General features: G+C 42.0%; 1 protein-coding gene across 1 annotated transcript in view; it reads right to left on the reverse strand.

Moving 5' to 3' along the window:
* DYNC2H1 (dynein cytoplasmic 2 heavy chain 1) overlaps nt 1-17233 on the reverse strand; it is a 372682-nt gene that overhangs the window by 153237 nt on the left and 202212 nt on the right. The window contains exons 73-75 of the mRNA XM_034758872.1: nt 10387-10464; nt 9321-9452; nt 1413-1485 (exon numbers count right to left, since the gene is read on the reverse strand). Coding sequence (XP_034614763.1) covers nt 1413-1485; nt 9321-9452; nt 10387-10464 — 283 coding nt within the window. The remainder of the gene's footprint in view (nt 1-1412; nt 1486-9320; nt 9453-10386; nt 10465-17233) is intronic.

Genomic DNA, 17233 nt, shown 5'->3' on the forward strand with positions numbered 1-17233 from the left:
TATATGCAATTTTGTGTTCCTGCTACTGTTACCACTCCCATCATTGTGTTCTACATCACATATTGCATCTTTTCCCTTAAGCTTACTAGGGCAAAGAGTGACTGTAGCAGAGCGAAGACTCACCAGTGTGGCACTTCCTGCTGGTCGTCTATGAATTAGTTCTTGTCCAGCCCAGAGCACCCTCTGCTGGCCGGTGTCTCGCCTGCCTTAGGGCACCCATGTCCCTCCTGGACCCTGGTGCCCTTTACCTCGGGGTTCTGCCCTCCGCAGTACCCCCCTACTCTGGGTCTCCCCTCCCAGGGGAACCCCCAATCCTCTACCCCTACCTTGCCTCAGTGGCTACTGCCAATCGTCATCTAGCCCCCGCTCACTGGGACAAACTGCAGTCTGTAAAGGCTACTCATCATTGGCGAGTGGATCAGACCAGCTGCCTCTGCCTAGCCCCAGGCTGCCCCTCTGCAGCCCCAGTACCTTCTTAGGCCTTAACCAAGTCCTCAGCCTGGGGAGTTGCCAGGCTGGAGCTCCCTAGCTCCTTTGCCCTTCCCCAGCACTGCTCCACCTCAGATACCCTTGCTCCTTCAGGCAGCTAGGTCCTCCTCTCTCTCTCTCTCTCTCTCTCTCTCTCTCTCTCTCGAGAGAGAGAGAGAGAGAGAGAGAGAGAGAGAGAGAGAGACTGACCCAGCTCCGCCCTCAGCCCTTTTATCAGAGCCAGCTGTGGCCTGATAGGCAAAGCAGTCACAGCTGCAGCCACACCCAATCAGCCTACCCTTTTCAGGAGCAGGGCAATTGCCCCGCTACAGTGACTTTTAGAAATATATAGTGCCTAGCATGGCAGCCTCAATAATAATTCCTCTTCTGTGTATATACCTTGGCTGGTTGTCAGACTCCTAAAGCAAGTCTTGAGTGAGCAGTGTTGCAAGGCTATGAATTTGATGAGTTTCATATGTCACAAAAAATGACTATGACACGTCTCAGATTCAGACATAACTGAGGCCTGGTTAGGTTGTCCTAGCTACGTCCGGCAGTTTTGGAAAATTAAAACTACAGGAAAATACTGCAGAATGAAACTGACACAAAATCAGCTCCCTTCCCCTCCAAAGAACCTGTAGAAGTACAGTAATAGTAAAGAAGAGCAGAATAAATTTAAGTAATTAGATTTGTAGCTAGTGTTTTAAATAAATTGAGTAATTAGATTTGTTGCTAGTGTTTTAAAAATACAGTATAAACAAAAAAGTAAGTAGCCTTTTGTATTTAAAAAAAAACCCTATATACTAGAAAGAAGTAAGCAAACCCAAATCCTATTGTGCTCTTAAATTCTAAGATTTAAGACATAGATTATAACTGTAAAATAAGAAGAGCACATATTTTATACTGCAGAAAAAAAGACATGCTACAAAACCCATCAAACTTACCTAGGGCTGTACATGCAAAAAGGGCCATTGAACTCTGAAGTCTGTCTGGTCTGACAGCCTGGACCACAAGGACCTTAAGATAAAGTATATTCAGTAAGAGTCAAGTATATTAGAAGAGCAGTACTAGTAACAATTCTAAACCTGAACAGTAAGCTTACAATAATACAATAAAATAAAATCCTTTGGGGGGAGAAGGAAGATTCTTCTTAAAAGAACTGAATTGTAAATGCTTTTTTCTAGAATGGGTTTGTCGACTTTGGTATATAATTATAAATAATCTAGTAAAACAATTCCAATTCAAATATAAACAGCGAACATAACTGTTCCTTTTGAGTGCAATTCATCCCTATGTAGACAGCCACAGAAGAACTATAGACCACTTAAATTCTCCCTTGTGATGGGATATTCACCCCCACACTAGCCAAGAGAGGCTTAACAGGCTCAGGAAGGGGTAAGTAACCTGTGAGGACACATCTGAGGGAGAATTAGGGTTGATACGCAAGCTTTCATTGAGAATGGAGCCCAGCTGGGCATATGCAGGTGGGGCTAGTATAAGGCCAAGAAGCAAGGACAGAAGGGGCTGCAGTGTGGAAGCCTTCAGTCACTCTGGGCTTAGAGAGGGAAAGGAGGAAATCCAGAGAACCACTATAAGCCCTAGGATCCTAGCCCTGAATGAAGGGTTTACCCAGTGGGGTGGTGGAGCAAAAGCCAGATAAAGACATAGTAGGAAAACATCCAGGTAAATGACAGCAAGGCTTGGGACAGTGCATACCTTGGTCGTTGATTTGAGGGTCCCTAGGCTGGAACCCGAAGTAGAGGGCAGGCCCAGGGTCCCTACCTGCCACTGGATAAGTGGCATAGTCTTGAGTTGGAGGACTGGGAATCATACCCAAACAGTCAGTTCAATGAGACTTTTGCAGAAGGGGAAAACTATAGTGAGCTGGCTAGAGGGCCAAGCCACAAAGAGGACGCATCCTGAGTCACAAAGAAGAAGCACTGCAACTCTGGAGCATGAACGAAACATGCCAAATCCATTCTGAAGCACTTGGAGGAGAGGAAGGTGATCAGTCAACATGGATTCACGAAGGGCAAGTCATACCTGACCAACCTGATTGCCTTCTATGATGAGACAACTGACTCTGTGGATATGGGGAAAGCAGTGGACGTGATATACCTTGACTTTAGCAAAGCTTTTGATATGGTCTCCCACAGTATTCTTGACAACAAGTTAAAGAATTATGGATTGGATGAATGGACTATAAGGTGGATAGAAAGCTGGCTAGATCGTCGGGCTCAATGATAATGATCAACAGCTCAATGATCTAGTTGGCAGCTGGTATCAAGCAGAGGGCCCCAGTGGTCAATCCTGGGGCTGGTTTTGTTCAACATCTTCATTAATGATCTGAATGATGGGATAGATTGAACCCTCAGCAAGTTCACAGATGACACTAAACTGGGGGGAGAGGTAGATATGCTAGAGGGTAGGGATAGGGTCCAGAGTGACCTAGACAAATTGGAGGCTTGGGCCAAAATAAATCAGATGAGGTTCAACAAGGACAAGTGCAGAGTCCTGCACTTAGGACGGAAGAATCCCATGCACTGCTACAGGCAGGGAACTGACTGGCTAAGCGGCAGTTCTGCAGAAAAGGACCTGGGGATTACAGTGGATGAGAAGTGATTATTCCCATCTATTTAGCATTGGTGAGGCCACATCTGGAGTATTGCATCCAGTTTTGGGCCCACCACTACAGAAATGATGTGGACAAATAGGAGAGAGCCCAGTGGAGGGCAACAAAAATGGTTAGGGGGCTGGGGCACATAACTTATGAGGAGAGGCTGAGGAAACTGGGCTTATTTAGTCTGCAGAAGAGAAGAGTGAGTGGGGATTTGATAGCAGCCTTCAACTACCTGAAGGGGGGTTCCAAAGAGGATGAAGCTCGGCTGTTCTCAATGGTAGCATATGACAGAACAAGGAGCAATGGTCTCAAGTTGCACTGTGGGAGGTCTAGGTTGCATATTAGGAAAAACTATTTCACTAGGAGGGTGGTGAAACACTGGATCGGGTTACCTAGGGAGGTGATGGAATCTCCATCCTTAGAGGTTTTTAAGGCCCGGCTTGACAAAGTCCTGGCTGGGATGATTTAGTTGGGATTGGTCCTGCTTTGAGGATGGGGTTGGATTAGATGACCTCCTGAGGTCTCTTCCAACCCTAATCTTCTATGATTCTAAGGTGGACAGGATATTAAACTCACTTGGAGGCTGATGTATAGGGGAAGTCCCCTGGCCTGGATCAAAGGCAAGTTAAAGAGAACACTCCATGATGAGGAGCTTCAGTCTGATCTCTTGATTTTTCCTGGCCCTGCTCTTGAGGGCTGCACAAAAATTAATTTTTTGAGGAATGTTTGTGTGTGTTTGAGGGAGCTTACCAACCCTGCACTGATTAAACAGTTGCTCTAGGCCCAAGAAACCACACCCGTCCAGCTCTGCTGGGCATGCTCCAACCTGAGGCAGCATTTTAAAGGGGGCGACTCAGTTCAGTGTGGGTCAACTGTGGAGAAGAGCAATCACATGAAGCAGCTTCCTGCCGGAAAGGAACCAAAGCTCCACACTGCCAGGACAGAGCCTCATAGCCAAGCCAAGAAAGTCCAATTACTGTGGGAGCTGAGGTGGAGCTGGGGCCAGCAGAAGAGACTCAAGAGACAGATCAGAGGGGAATGCAACTGGCACCCCAAATCCAACTCTATGACTCTGGAGGAACTGAAACAAGGGTAGGAAATGACCCAGGGAGCGTGATTAGGTGTATCAGGCCCTGAGCCCTGTGTGAGGGCCACTGTTTCATAGGACCCTGGACTGGAACCCGGTGGAGTAGGGTGAGCCCAGGTTCCCATACCACCTTCCCAGTCTCAGCACTACCCTGAATCATAGCCATTGAGCAAGGCGGCCTTTGGACTCTCTACCCCGAACCGTAACTAGTACTGTCAGCCTGGAGCACACAGCCGACCCCTAAAAGTGTGTGTCCCAGACAGCTAATACTGCTGACCGTTATAGCATCCTAGCAAGTAAGGCAATGCTTGAATCCAGTGATGCAAGAATACCCCTGCAAGAGAGAAAAACAACACCCTCTGGAGGGAAGTTAGGAACAAGGGGGAAAATAAAATAAATATCCTCCAAATAAAAGAAAAGTATCAAAAGACTATACTGAACTAAACTGCACACTAATAAACAACTAAACTAGACTAGAAGGCAACTTAACAGTTAAATGGACACAGTAGATACTCTGTCTCAAGCCAAGGCAGTTGAGAAGGAACTGAGGACAGGTCGCCCACGTAACCATATATATCCTTGGCACAGGGCAGGAGGAGGTGTAGGGTGCAGGCCAAATGAGCACTACTATAAAAAATCTCCAATCAAATGCATGGGGTGCATGCGCACCTGAAATGGATACAGGGACTCCTGAACTGGAGCATCCATAGGGACATTACTTGAAGAAGAACTATGTGTTTGTCATGAAAAACACACTAATATCATCACTTTATACTATCATTTCCTGCAGCTGAAATTTAGTGGAGCACACCTAATCTGTTGGGTAAATTTTCAACAGATATAAAGCTACGTATGTTAGTCAGCACTGACTTTGTAAGTATTATACTAATGTGCCTGTTCTGAATGTGTTTTTATACTAAAATAATCAATTTTGAAAGCATCTCTGCTTGGTTTAATATAAATAGCACCTGTAATCTCTTTATCCTGAGCTACTCCAACTAAGCCTCTAAATTACACAAATGTTTTTATTACCAACAAACCCTAAAACCACCCCTATACAGCACATATAGTTGATTCACCCACTCCCCTTGTCTCTCACAGTTAGGCTGTGATACATATCAATTCAGCCCACACCAACAAAGGTGTTTTAGGTTCCTAACTTCCAATGAAATCAATGGAAGTTAGAAGCCTAAATATCTTTGAGGACCTGAGCCTTCCCTACTAACTATCTTCATAGGATCGTTCACAGGTAGCTTCCTACATAATGTATGCTTTAAAGTTCTGTACATTGGTGGTTCTGGGACATACAGTCAGCCATGCCCAGTTCAGTTTATAGTCCCTTTCCTCAGGGCTCTGTTTATTCTCCAACACAAAACAAAAGGAAATGCAGAACAATAACAAAAGCAATAGCTTTGTTCTTGGCTGAGAGAGTGGAGCCCTCTGGATTTTGGTAACTAAATCGTCTGGACCACACCAGCCTAGGGAGGCCCTTGGGACCTCCTTGCAGCCTTCTCCTTGTCTCTGTCTTCTCTCACACCCCCTCCACCCGCCTCCCTCCAGTGGAGTTGGGGCCCTCATTTATATCTTCCAGCTAGGAATCAGGCCCAACCAGTGGGTGCAGTTTAGCTGAGTCAGCTGATTCCCTCCAGAACAGGGACAGCTGTTCATTAGAGCCCCAGGCCTTGAAAGGGCCAGACCTCACTGTTACATGTACCCCAAGGATTCCCAAACTGTGGTATGTGGGGTACATGAGATATCTCGGGGTGGTACTTGGGAGCAATTGTGCAATGGTGGATTTTATTTATTATTTCATTTATTGCATTTTCATAATAGGCTGTTCAGACAACACTTTAAAATTCTGGGAATTTGTTATGTAAACTATGGTAGTTAATTTACTTCAAGATGTAGTAATGTATTAATGAAAACACAGATACACAGAGACACTGACGTACAGAGACCTCAACTCCAGTCACCGTACTGCGCAGGTTCAGTTGCCCAGCAACTGTCCAGTTTAGCTGAGCTCAGAACTTAGTCAGGTGTTCCCCCCGCCCCCAGTTGTATATGTCGCACTATATTTGTACGTAACAGTGAAATATAGACAGATGGCTAAAGACTGGCAGTATTAAGAAGAACACACGAAGTATCAGCGATGAGAAGAGTAGGGGTACACAGGCAACTGGTAAATCTGGAAGGGGGTAAGCAGGCAGCTGGTAGATCTGGAAGGGGGTACACAATAAGAAAAGTTTGGGAACCTCTGCTCTAAGGATATATCTACACTGCAATTAAACACCTGCAGCTGGCCTGTGCCAGCTTTCCCAGGCTCATGGGGTTCAAGCTAAAGGGCTATTTCACTGAGGTGGGAGGGTCTCAGAGCTCAGGCTGTAGCCCGAGGCCGAATATGTACACCACCATTAAACATCCCCTTAGCCCGAGCCCCGTCAGCCTGAGTGAGCTGGCAAAGGCCAGCTGCATGTGTCTAACTGCAGTGTAGACATACCCTAAGAAGGGTACACTACTTAGTAAAGGGTACATCATGCAAGAAGCTAACCTCTGAGCGGGACTTAAATAATTCTGTGCAAGTGTTTTCTCCCATCACTGTTGGGATACATTTTCATTATGTTCTAAAAGACAAAGACACCCTTTACGCTCATCATACTGGTGTTTGATGGGTTGTTTTTTTTCCTTTAGTTTTTTTTTTAATCCTCTAGAAACTGTGATGAAGACACATCGGGGATATATGAACTATTGTTCTGCATATTATAGAATGAAGCATGTTATTCAGATAAGAACTTTTGTAAAATGGTTTGTTTATAGTTTATTCCTAATTTCTGTGATTGTTGTTAAAAAAGTCCCCTTATTTTCTCTCTTTTTCTTTTTTTTGTGCTAGATACTTGGCTGTTTTTTTAAAGATGAATTTATTGAGATACCTAGGGAAGGCTGTGTGATTTATGTGCTCTGGCAGTAATTGCAGGATGTTTAATTTGTCAGAAGAACCCGACCAGGGTTTTGAGAAGTGAGAGGCCTTTGTCATTCCTGCTAATCCAGTTTCTGTTGTTTACTGCGCATAGCAACATCTGGTGGCAGGACAACTTAGAGGAACTGAAAGTAGAAAATCCACTGTAATCAAGTTTTCTATTTTCATTTGTGTTATATGCAGCCTGTATATTTCTAAGGCACACAAGATTCCCTATGTGCGGACTTCTGTACCCCGGTCTGGATGGGAGGGATGGCCTTGGCTCTTGAAAATATTCTCAACATACTTTACACAGAGAAGTCATGCACATTAGTGTACTGACAAGCTCCCCAGGGCAAGGGCCATGTCTTTCTATATGTCTGTATAACATTTACCACAATGTGACCTCAATACCTATTTGAGCCTCCACCTACAGACACTACCACAATACAAATAACATGGGGCCCAACAGGCAGCCAAGTATGTTTGATATATTTGGGGAATCAGCAACTGCTGAGATGTGGAATGTGTCCTGTATGGTTCTTTGCAAAGGGTTACAGCTGACTGTGATCTCCATAGTGGCTAACTTTGCCTAAGGAGTTATCATAGATTGGGAAGTGGTGTACCTTTCTTTAGGCTAAAATGGTTGCTAAGCCCCTTATTTTCATGCTGGGATCACACATAACAATCTGACTCCTTATCCCTCTACAAGTCCACCCCAACACTATCTACCAGAAAGCTTACTTTGGGTACTTGTCACCCTTAGTATGTGTTCAGAACCTCACTAGCAGTGCTCAGTATCTCACAGCATTGAGCTTGGCAATTTTAAAACATTAAACCTTCAGACCTAAGCTACAAAAAATATTTCAAAAACACAATGCAGTGGGGGTGGGGAGAGATAATGAAAGGGAGCGAGAGGACCTTCTATAGGACAGGAGGCATTTATCATATACCTGTGCACCTACCAGAATAGACCCATTGGAAGGTATGAAAATAAATAATTTACACTGCTAACCAACACTTTAGCAAACCTTTGTTCAGCTGCTACCTGGTAAATCTAGAAATGCACACTTTATTAATGATGTTGAGAGGCATCATCTGACTTTTGCTAGATTATATCTGTTATTGTATTTCTAGAAGTGAATAATTACCTCTCCCCTCACCCTTTAAAAATCTTTGGAAATTAAATGCAACTTCCCACCCAAAAAACCTCCTATTTCAATACAATATTAAAATAAAATATTAAAAATTTAAAAGTCTAGAAAAGCAAAAATCAAAGTAAAAATTAATGCAACGTTACCTCTGTCTCTTCTGTGCGTACATTATAATATGATCGTATGTTATTGTAGATACATAAAAAAATCTCTATATAAGGTTGTAGAAAAAGTTATATATAATCCTATTTTATCATCTGAAAACTAATAATGACAGCAGCATTATAATATTTAGCACTTACAGGGATTTTTCTTATCATACTTCAAAGAACTTTTGCAGGTGAAAAAGTATCATCAGCTCCATTTTACAAAGAGGAAAACTTGAGGGAGAGACAGTTAAGAGACAGATGACATTGTGAGTCAATGACGGAGTTGGGACTAAAACCCAATTCTCTTGACAGTGAATTCCATGCTCCTATTCTCTGGATCGAATTGCCTCCCTAATATGAGGGATAAATAAAGATGTTTGTGCAAAAAAGTGCAGAGTTCATGTTGCATGTTCAACCTTAACTGTTGCATTTCCTGACCTTTCAGTGCTTAACTTGCAATCTTAATGTTGCATGAATGTAGGGGGGTTCATGTTTAATGTTGGGGTAATTTAATGATATCCGGCTTGACAGGCTGAGAAATACTGCAGTAAGGCACCAGTGACAAGGAAAGGAGCGTATCACCTGTTTGGAAAATGAAACTTGTACATTTTAGTGAACAATCTCCTATCCTAAAGCAGATACTCCGTTTGAGTACCAACCCACCAACACATACATTAAAGACCCTGGTAAAATGGTAATGGACATTAAAAATAAATTAATACATTTTAATTAGCTAAACTAATCGTGCTCCCATTGAAGACAACATAATTTAAGTCAATGATTATTCTTAAACTACGATAGGAGCCTAATCTCTTAATCATGAAGTAAAATTGAGTTTCAACACAGAGAGTAGAAGTATTTTCAAAATAATTCAGTATTAAAGTATTACCTGCTGAAATAGGGTAATATTCTTTGCAATAATGGATGGAAAATCTTGTTCACACGTAGAGCTCTGAGAGAATGTACGCCACATATCTGCATCTTCAAAGCAGAGTGTCTGATATAGAGCTGGGAGAGAGATCTACAAAGCAAATAGTGCACATTTAACAGTAAACAAAAATAGCAACAACTTATAGCCAGCCTGACATATTCTCTGTATTATTTTTATTCTCTCTTTTTTAAATTTTTTTGGTTCCTTCCCCTTCCTCCATTTCCTCCATCCCACCTCAGTCCTTTCTATCTATCACACATGGCTAATTTATTTCGCTCAATGCATCAACTGTTCTCTGACTCAAATGCTCCCATAACACCCCCTTCTCCCCCTCTCCCCCCAAGTTGCTTTTGGTCCCTACGGAAAGGAGGAAGTGAAAAATAACCAACACTGAAGTATCACAGTTCTAGTGCTCTGAAGCTAGTTAATTTCTCTCCCTCATGAACTCTCAGCCCTTCCCTTCTTGCTGGTGAGCTTTACGCAGTAGGAGAGTAGCCCTAGATCAGTACTTCAGAGATTGTTACTTTTATTTCACCCCTTTCAGCAGGGGAACATGGACTGATTTCTCTTACGACAGCCTAAGAAAACATTGGGACTTCAAATTATTATGAAGCAACCCAATTTGACCACTAGAGACCTCAAACTGGCCTCTAAATGTGGGCATGGAAATTTAATCTAGCTACCCAATTTATGCATGTAAAATTTTAAGATACTAATTTTTAGGCTACTTATGAAAATACGGTCTTGCATTCTAGAAATTTGTATGTCAAAATGCTAAATAATTTTTCTACTTCCCATAATGATTATTTTTATAACCATAGATGATAGCTTTCAACTGGGTACATATTAGACTGTTTTTTGGAAGAGGTAATAAATAGTTCTTAATTAATTTTGAATACAGTTTAAAATAACTAAAACTGTAGTCATGTTGGAAAATATTTAGTTTATTTTTAACTCCATATTAATACTTCCAAATAAATCAATACTATTTAAAATTGAATTTAAATCATCACATAGACAATACCTTCAGCGATGCTACTGCCCAAGTTCGTTCCTGTTCTATCCAAGATGGAATTTGGTCACGGATACCTCTTTGTGAATCCTTATAAAACAAAATAAGCTATATATTTGTAAAATTCAAACCTACAAGTTGTTTAATAACTAAAGTTTCAAAATGAAAACAGATATGAAAACACTGGCAACATCCTTTACAGGAACCTTTCAATGGTGTTCTATTAATAAATTTATGAATAGTGTAGCAATGTTTGTTTATTATTGCTATTTTAAAAAGTTATTACATACAAGAGGCACCTCAGACTTGACTAGATTTAGTCCTCCCCCGTCCATCTTTGCAGCAGATGAGTACTTCTAAAATACTGAAATCTAGATACTTTATTAATACATTAAAATAAACTTTACAATAATGTTTTATTGCATCACTGAAACACATTGATGACACACATGGATGCTTAGGAGGCCACTGTAGAAGAACCCACAGGATTTATCTCAATTTAGGGCTGACTGCAGGAGATATACTGAGAAAGTAAACAATCTGGTTAGAAATGTTCCAGTCTGGATCCTGACCTTTCCCTAGGACATCTGATGTATATAAAGCAGCAAAAAATAATAAAATAAAATAAATAATAAATAATAATAATAATAATATGGATGAAAAAGCATGTAATATACAGGAACAAGATTTCTAAAATGTCATATAGATGACCATGTAATGGGGCACCATTACATGACCATGTAATGATATGACCCCCATATCAGTCAGGAGAAGACTAACAAGCTCCTCTGTGCTCAACTGTTACCAGACAGGCACACCTGCAGAGCCTACTCCAGCTGGAGGAAGCAAGCTTTAAAAGAAGATGCTTGTCACAGGAAGGCACAGCAACCAGGAAGAAAGCTGCTGTCCCTCAGGAGTAGCTGGCCCTTGCTACAGAATGACAAAGTGGAAAACAGCTGACAAGACTCTGCTGCCCACCAGACCTTTATAAGGTACCTTATAGAATGCCCCTTAAACAGGAGGAGGATCCAGAAAGGGTGGAATAAAGTTCCCAAACAGGGAAAGGACTCTTAAAGGGGAAGAGATTCTAAAGCTGCACAAGTGTGATCTAGATAAAGATCCAGCCTATCAGAGAACACCATTTGGAGCAATTAGCTGCCAAAGGATTTTTTTTCCAGAGGAATGAAAGTTGGGACTGTAGTACTCAACAAAGGTGTTCATGGATGATCAGAACATCATGGATGATATTTCCTCTGTGGTGACTCACACTCTTTCTGCCCACCATAGCACCACAGAGTGTGCTGAATGGACTCTGCTCCCTTTTTGGACTAGTTTCTGTGCAACCATGTAAACTTGATGTTTAAGTAAATTCCATCTTAATGTCTCTTTCTACATACATGAAGATGAGCTTCACTTTGGGCAGACCAAAGGAAAAATAATCCCTAGTAATATATGGAGAACAGAGTTTATCCTTGTGACAGATGATTTTGAAGTTGGAAGAATCTTCTCTTTATGGGCCAGTGCGTTTTAACAGCATACATTTTGGAGACATTTCCGACTGTTGTGCTTGTAACCAAGAAGCATGGTATTAGAAGCCATTAGTTTGAAATATCTGGTTCTGACAGATTTTAGCCCTCTGGACAGATCCCAGATAGGGAAGACAGGACTTTGGGTTTGGACAGATGCTGCACAAGGACATTTATTATTGCAGGATGATCTACTAGAGATTTAAATGAGCCCTTGTGCAATATGCTATTTAGTGTTGGATCATCAGCAATGATGGTGGGCTGTCTCACACTAGGTCATTCTGTACAATTCCAGAAGAGCTATAATGCTTGTTTTCTTGGGCTTGACTATATTGACACCAATGGGAGAACACTGTCCAAATTCTTGCACAGGCCAAGGGGATAGAAAATTTCTATGAAGCTATGAAACACTATTATTTTGGAGGAATCGATTATCTTGTTTAGTACCCATCATTAAATAGCCAATATGTCTCTCAGTCTGGATTAGGATGAAATAGAAAGCAATAACATGGCAGATGGACTGGAGACAGTTTATGACAGCTTCACTAGGTCCAAGTACCATGGACTTCTTGGCTGACTTTAGGGCAATAACAATTGCAATTCCCTCCCCCCCCCCTCTTTAAAATCTTCCGTAAAACTCGTCCTAGTAGTAGAAGGGGGGAAGCATAGACAAGCAAATTCAGCTGTTAGTGAAACTGTATATTTCCAGTGATCTTGGGTGAAGAAAATCACTGGGTTTTTTTGTGTTTTGACTGAACACAAATAGGAATGCTTAGTGATGGCCTACCTCCCTGGGTATCAGCTTTTTAGAACCAGATATTTAGTTTTTTTGGACTATTTGCTGAAAACTTACCTAGTCCTCTTGTGTCTTCAATATGCCCTTTTTATACTGATCATTATTATTAGGCTAGGTGACCTTCTGCTCAAGAAAAAAAAGTTATTGTTTGGCATTTAGATTTGCACTTCTTCTGCCCTATTCCTGATTTATATATTCCACGATCATCGTGATGTCTCATTGAACAAGAAAGTGCTCCTTTCTCAGGGGCTCCTGGAAGTTCGATGAGCCATGCTGGCCATCTCTAGGAAGTTGATACTCTAGAGTCCTTCTGACATTGACCAAGTTCCAGGATGTTGTCCCATGTGCAATCCCCAACCTGGAAGACTGGCATCTGTGGTCAGGGTTTTGGATTCAAGATTTTGCAGTACGAATGCTACCATACCATCCTGTTTCCACCCACTGATAGGCTGGATGTTATCTTTATTTTCCTCTAAATCTCAAATTTTGGAATTGTTCCAGGTTTTTAAGAGAGATCCCCAAAATTCCCTCATGTGCAGTCTTGTCCACGAATAATGTTTGAAGCTCAATGACCAAAGAGCAGCAGGTAAATATGGATGAAGGATACTGTGTTCCATAACACCCTGTGCCTTCGTTTTAAGTCTTTCTTGTGTAGGAAATGCTCTGGTTCTCTTTGTGTTTATCTCAACTCCTCGAATATCCTATGAAAATCCTATACTAGCCTAGTGGATAGGAGGAAAGCAGTCAATGTGATAGATCTTGATTTTAGTAAGCCTTTTGACACAGTCCCACATGACATTTTCATAACCAAACTAGGGAAATGTGGTATAGATGAAAATATTATAAAGTAGGGGCATAACTGGCTTAAAGATCATACTCAAAGAATAGTTCTCAATGGTTCGCTATCAGACTGGTAGAACATATCTAGAGGGGTCCTGTAGGGGTCTGTTCTGGATCTGATACTTTTAAAGATTTTCAATAATAACAAGAATAATGGAGAGGAATATGTTTATAAAATGTGTGGAGGACACCAAGCTTGGGGAGGTTGCAGGGACTTTGGAGAACAGATGAGAATTCAAAATGACCTTGACAAATTGGAGAATTGGTCTGAAATCAATATCATGAAATTCAATAAAGACAAATGTGAAGTACTACATGTAGGAAAGAAAAATAAAATGCCCGACTACAACATGGGGGACAACTGGCTAGGCATTAGTGTTGCTGAAAAGGATATAGGGGTTATAGTGGATCACATATTTACTAAAAGCCAAAAATGTGATGCAGTTGTGAAAAAGGCTAATATCATTCTGGGGTGTATTAATAGGAGTGTTGTATGTAAGACATGGGAGGTAATTATGCCATTCTACTCAGCAGTAGCGGCGCCTCATCTGGAGTACTGTGTCCAGTTTTGGACTCCACGTTTCAGGAAAGATGTGGACAGACGAACAAAAATTATAAAAGGTTTAGAAAATCTGACCTAAAAAGAAAGGTTAAAAAAAATGGGTACAGTACAACCCTGTTGATCTGACCCTCCCTTATCCATCTCTCCATATTTACCAAACAACCAGGACTCTAGGGCCACAAGTGAGCAAACTCTCCTCTGGCCACTAGATGGCACTGCAGCATCACATTTTCCCATTCTCCGGTTTACCTGGAATTTTGATTATCTGATCTGGCCCTGCTCCCAATTAGACGGGATAAACGGGGATCTGCTGTAAGTTTAGTCTTCTGAAAAGAAGACTGAGTAGAGATCTGATAACAGTCTCCAAATATGTTAAGAGCAGTTATCAAGAAAATGCTGATTAACTGTTCTCCAGGTTTGACTGCATTAGTAGGAACATTGCCAGCAGATTGAGGAACTGGGCTTATTTAGTTTGCAGAAGAGAAGAGTGAGGGGGGATTTGATAGCAGTCTTCAACTACCTGAAGGGGGGTTCCAAAGAGGATGGAGCTAGGCTGTTCTCAGATGGTGGCAGATGACAGAACAAGGAGCAATGGTCTCAAGTTGCACTGGGGGAGCTCTAAGTTGGATATTAGAAAAAACTATTTCACTAGGAGGGTGGTGAAGCACTGGAATGGGTTACCTAGGGAGGTATCCCACCTTAGAGGTTTTTAAGGCCTGGCTTGACAAAGCCCTGACTAGGATGATTTAGTTGGGGTTGGTCCTGCTTTGAGCAGGGGGTTGAACTAGATGACCTCCAGAGATCTCTTCCAACCCTAATCTTCTATGATTCTATGTACACTGAAGGTAGGCCAAGTAGTAATGGGCTTAATCTGCAGCAAGGGAAATTTAGGTTAGATATTAGGAAAACCTTGCTAACTATAAGAATAGTTAAGTACTAGAATAGGCTTCCAAGGGAGGTTGTGGAATCCCTGTCATTGTCTAACCTGTTCTTAAAAACCTCCAAACACCTGTCAGGAATGGTCTACGTACATTTGGTCCTGCTTTAGCGGGGGACCTGGTGGGAGAGGGGCTGGAGAAGATGACCTTTTGAGATCCCTTCCAGATCTACATTTCTATGATTCTATGAGAGATGATCAACAATCTCTTATTTAACTTTATTACAAATCATGGGATTGGGTCCTGTGGGTCACTGGCTACAAAGTCCCTGGGGATGATGCTCTGATAAGTGTGCCATCTAAGACCATGTGTAGATGAATCCTGGGATTGCTCAGCTACTTTATTACCATTTTCAAGAGCTTTGTAAATATCCTGGTGGAGGACAACACATAGTGATAGTGTTGATTTTCATAAACAAAAACAAATAAACTGCTGTTGACTGAACTTTGACTTTCAATATGTCTCTGCCTGTTCCTCCTACATTAAAAGATCTTCTTGAGACATAGCAACAACAATAGAAGCTGCAGTCACTAGTCTCAATTTTGTCGTCTTCATCAACCTGACCAGCCTCTTGAGGTTTAGGATGATGAAGACTTCTCCAGATCTTTTTCTTACTATGAAGATTATGGAACGAAGCTTTGAGCACTTTTGGTTGAGGGACAAGATCTAAATCTCTAGGAAATGGGAGAACTTCTGCAGGACAATTTTTTTTTTTTCTCATCATCTCTTGAGGCTGAAGAGGGAATAAAAAAGGGATGTGGAGGAGCCTGAAACTCCAGAGAATATCTGTACCACTTGTCTGAAGTCAACTGGAATTATGTCTGAAAATTGGGAAATTCTGCACTTAGGCCTATTTCTGGACTGAGGCAGGCCCTGCTGCAGTCATACTGATAGCTTGGATTGGAAGGAGAGACTGAAAGCATTCCCTGATCTGGGCTTCCCTATGCTATGCCAGATCTTACCTCTGCAAAAAGAAAAACCCTTCTCTTGGTCCATCATTGTGAGTAACAACAAAAGAGCTTCTGCCTTTATATTACACCTGGCAGTCCACCTCAATTTTGGGGGAGGAGCTAGAGTCTGTGGAAAGAAGTGAAGATCTGGATACTCTGGGACCTTTTTTTCCTTTTGGGTTTTTTGGTTTGTTTTTTTTTTTTTTTTGGCTGTCCTTGGGAGGTGATTGCTCCATTGAAGGACTGGTCTCTTATCATCTGACGCTCTGTTTTGCCCCACAGCCTACATGGGGTAGAATCTTGAGCCCCATCTTCATCATCCAATATGTAATCAGAGAAGTGGCCCAGGAATGTCTCTGAAAAATCCTCGGGAAGAGGGAGAGTCCAAAAAGACACTAAATTCCTTGACAAGTCAATCAATTATCCACATAAAAACCTGGGAAAGACCTTAACCATTGTTCCTTTAGAGGTGGATTGGACCAAATGGTCTGGAGGGTTGGACTTACCCTTAAAGAGTCCTTGATGGGTGAGTAAGCCCAGTTTGCTGAATCCAAGGACTGAAGTTGACTGACCAGCCCTTGCAGAGGTATCCCTGGAGCAATCTCAACTGATGTGAGGATTACACAGAGGCCTCAAAAATCCATTCACCATCCAAAACCCTTCCCCTCACAGAGCAAGGTTAGACTCATAGACTTTAAGGACAGAAAAGACGATCATGATCATCTAGTCTGACCTCCTGCACATTGCAGGATACAGAACTTCGCCCACCCACTTAGACCCACAACCCCTGGCTGAGTTACTGAAATCCTCAAAACATGATTTAAAGACTTCAAGTTACAGAGAATCTGCTCCATACACTAGTTTAAACCTGCAAATGACCCCTGCCCCCTAACCTCCAAGGTCTCTTATTAATGTGACCTGGGCAAAATTCCTTCCCGACACGAAATATGGCAATCAGTAAGACCCTGAGGAGGTACAAGACCCAGAAGCAAGACACCTGGGAAAGAATTCTCTGTAGTAACTCAGAGCCCCTGCCCCCATCTAGTGTCCCATCACCAGCCATTGGCGATATTTGCTGATAGCAGTCACAGATCGGCTACATGCCATTGTAGGCAGTCTCTTCATACCATCCCCTCCATGAATTTATCAAGCTCAGTCTTGAAGCCAGTTCGTTTTTTTTTCCTCCACTGCTCCCCTTGGAAGGCTGTTCTGCAGACTGTGAGCAATAATGGCAGAGTTTCCCTTCT

The sequence above is a fragment of the Trachemys scripta genome, chromosome 1 (genome assembly GCF_013100865.1).
Source record: "Trachemys scripta elegans isolate TJP31775 chromosome 1, CAS_Tse_1.0, whole genome shotgun sequence".
Classification (NCBI taxonomy): Eukaryota; Metazoa; Chordata; order Testudines; family Emydidae; genus Trachemys; species Trachemys scripta.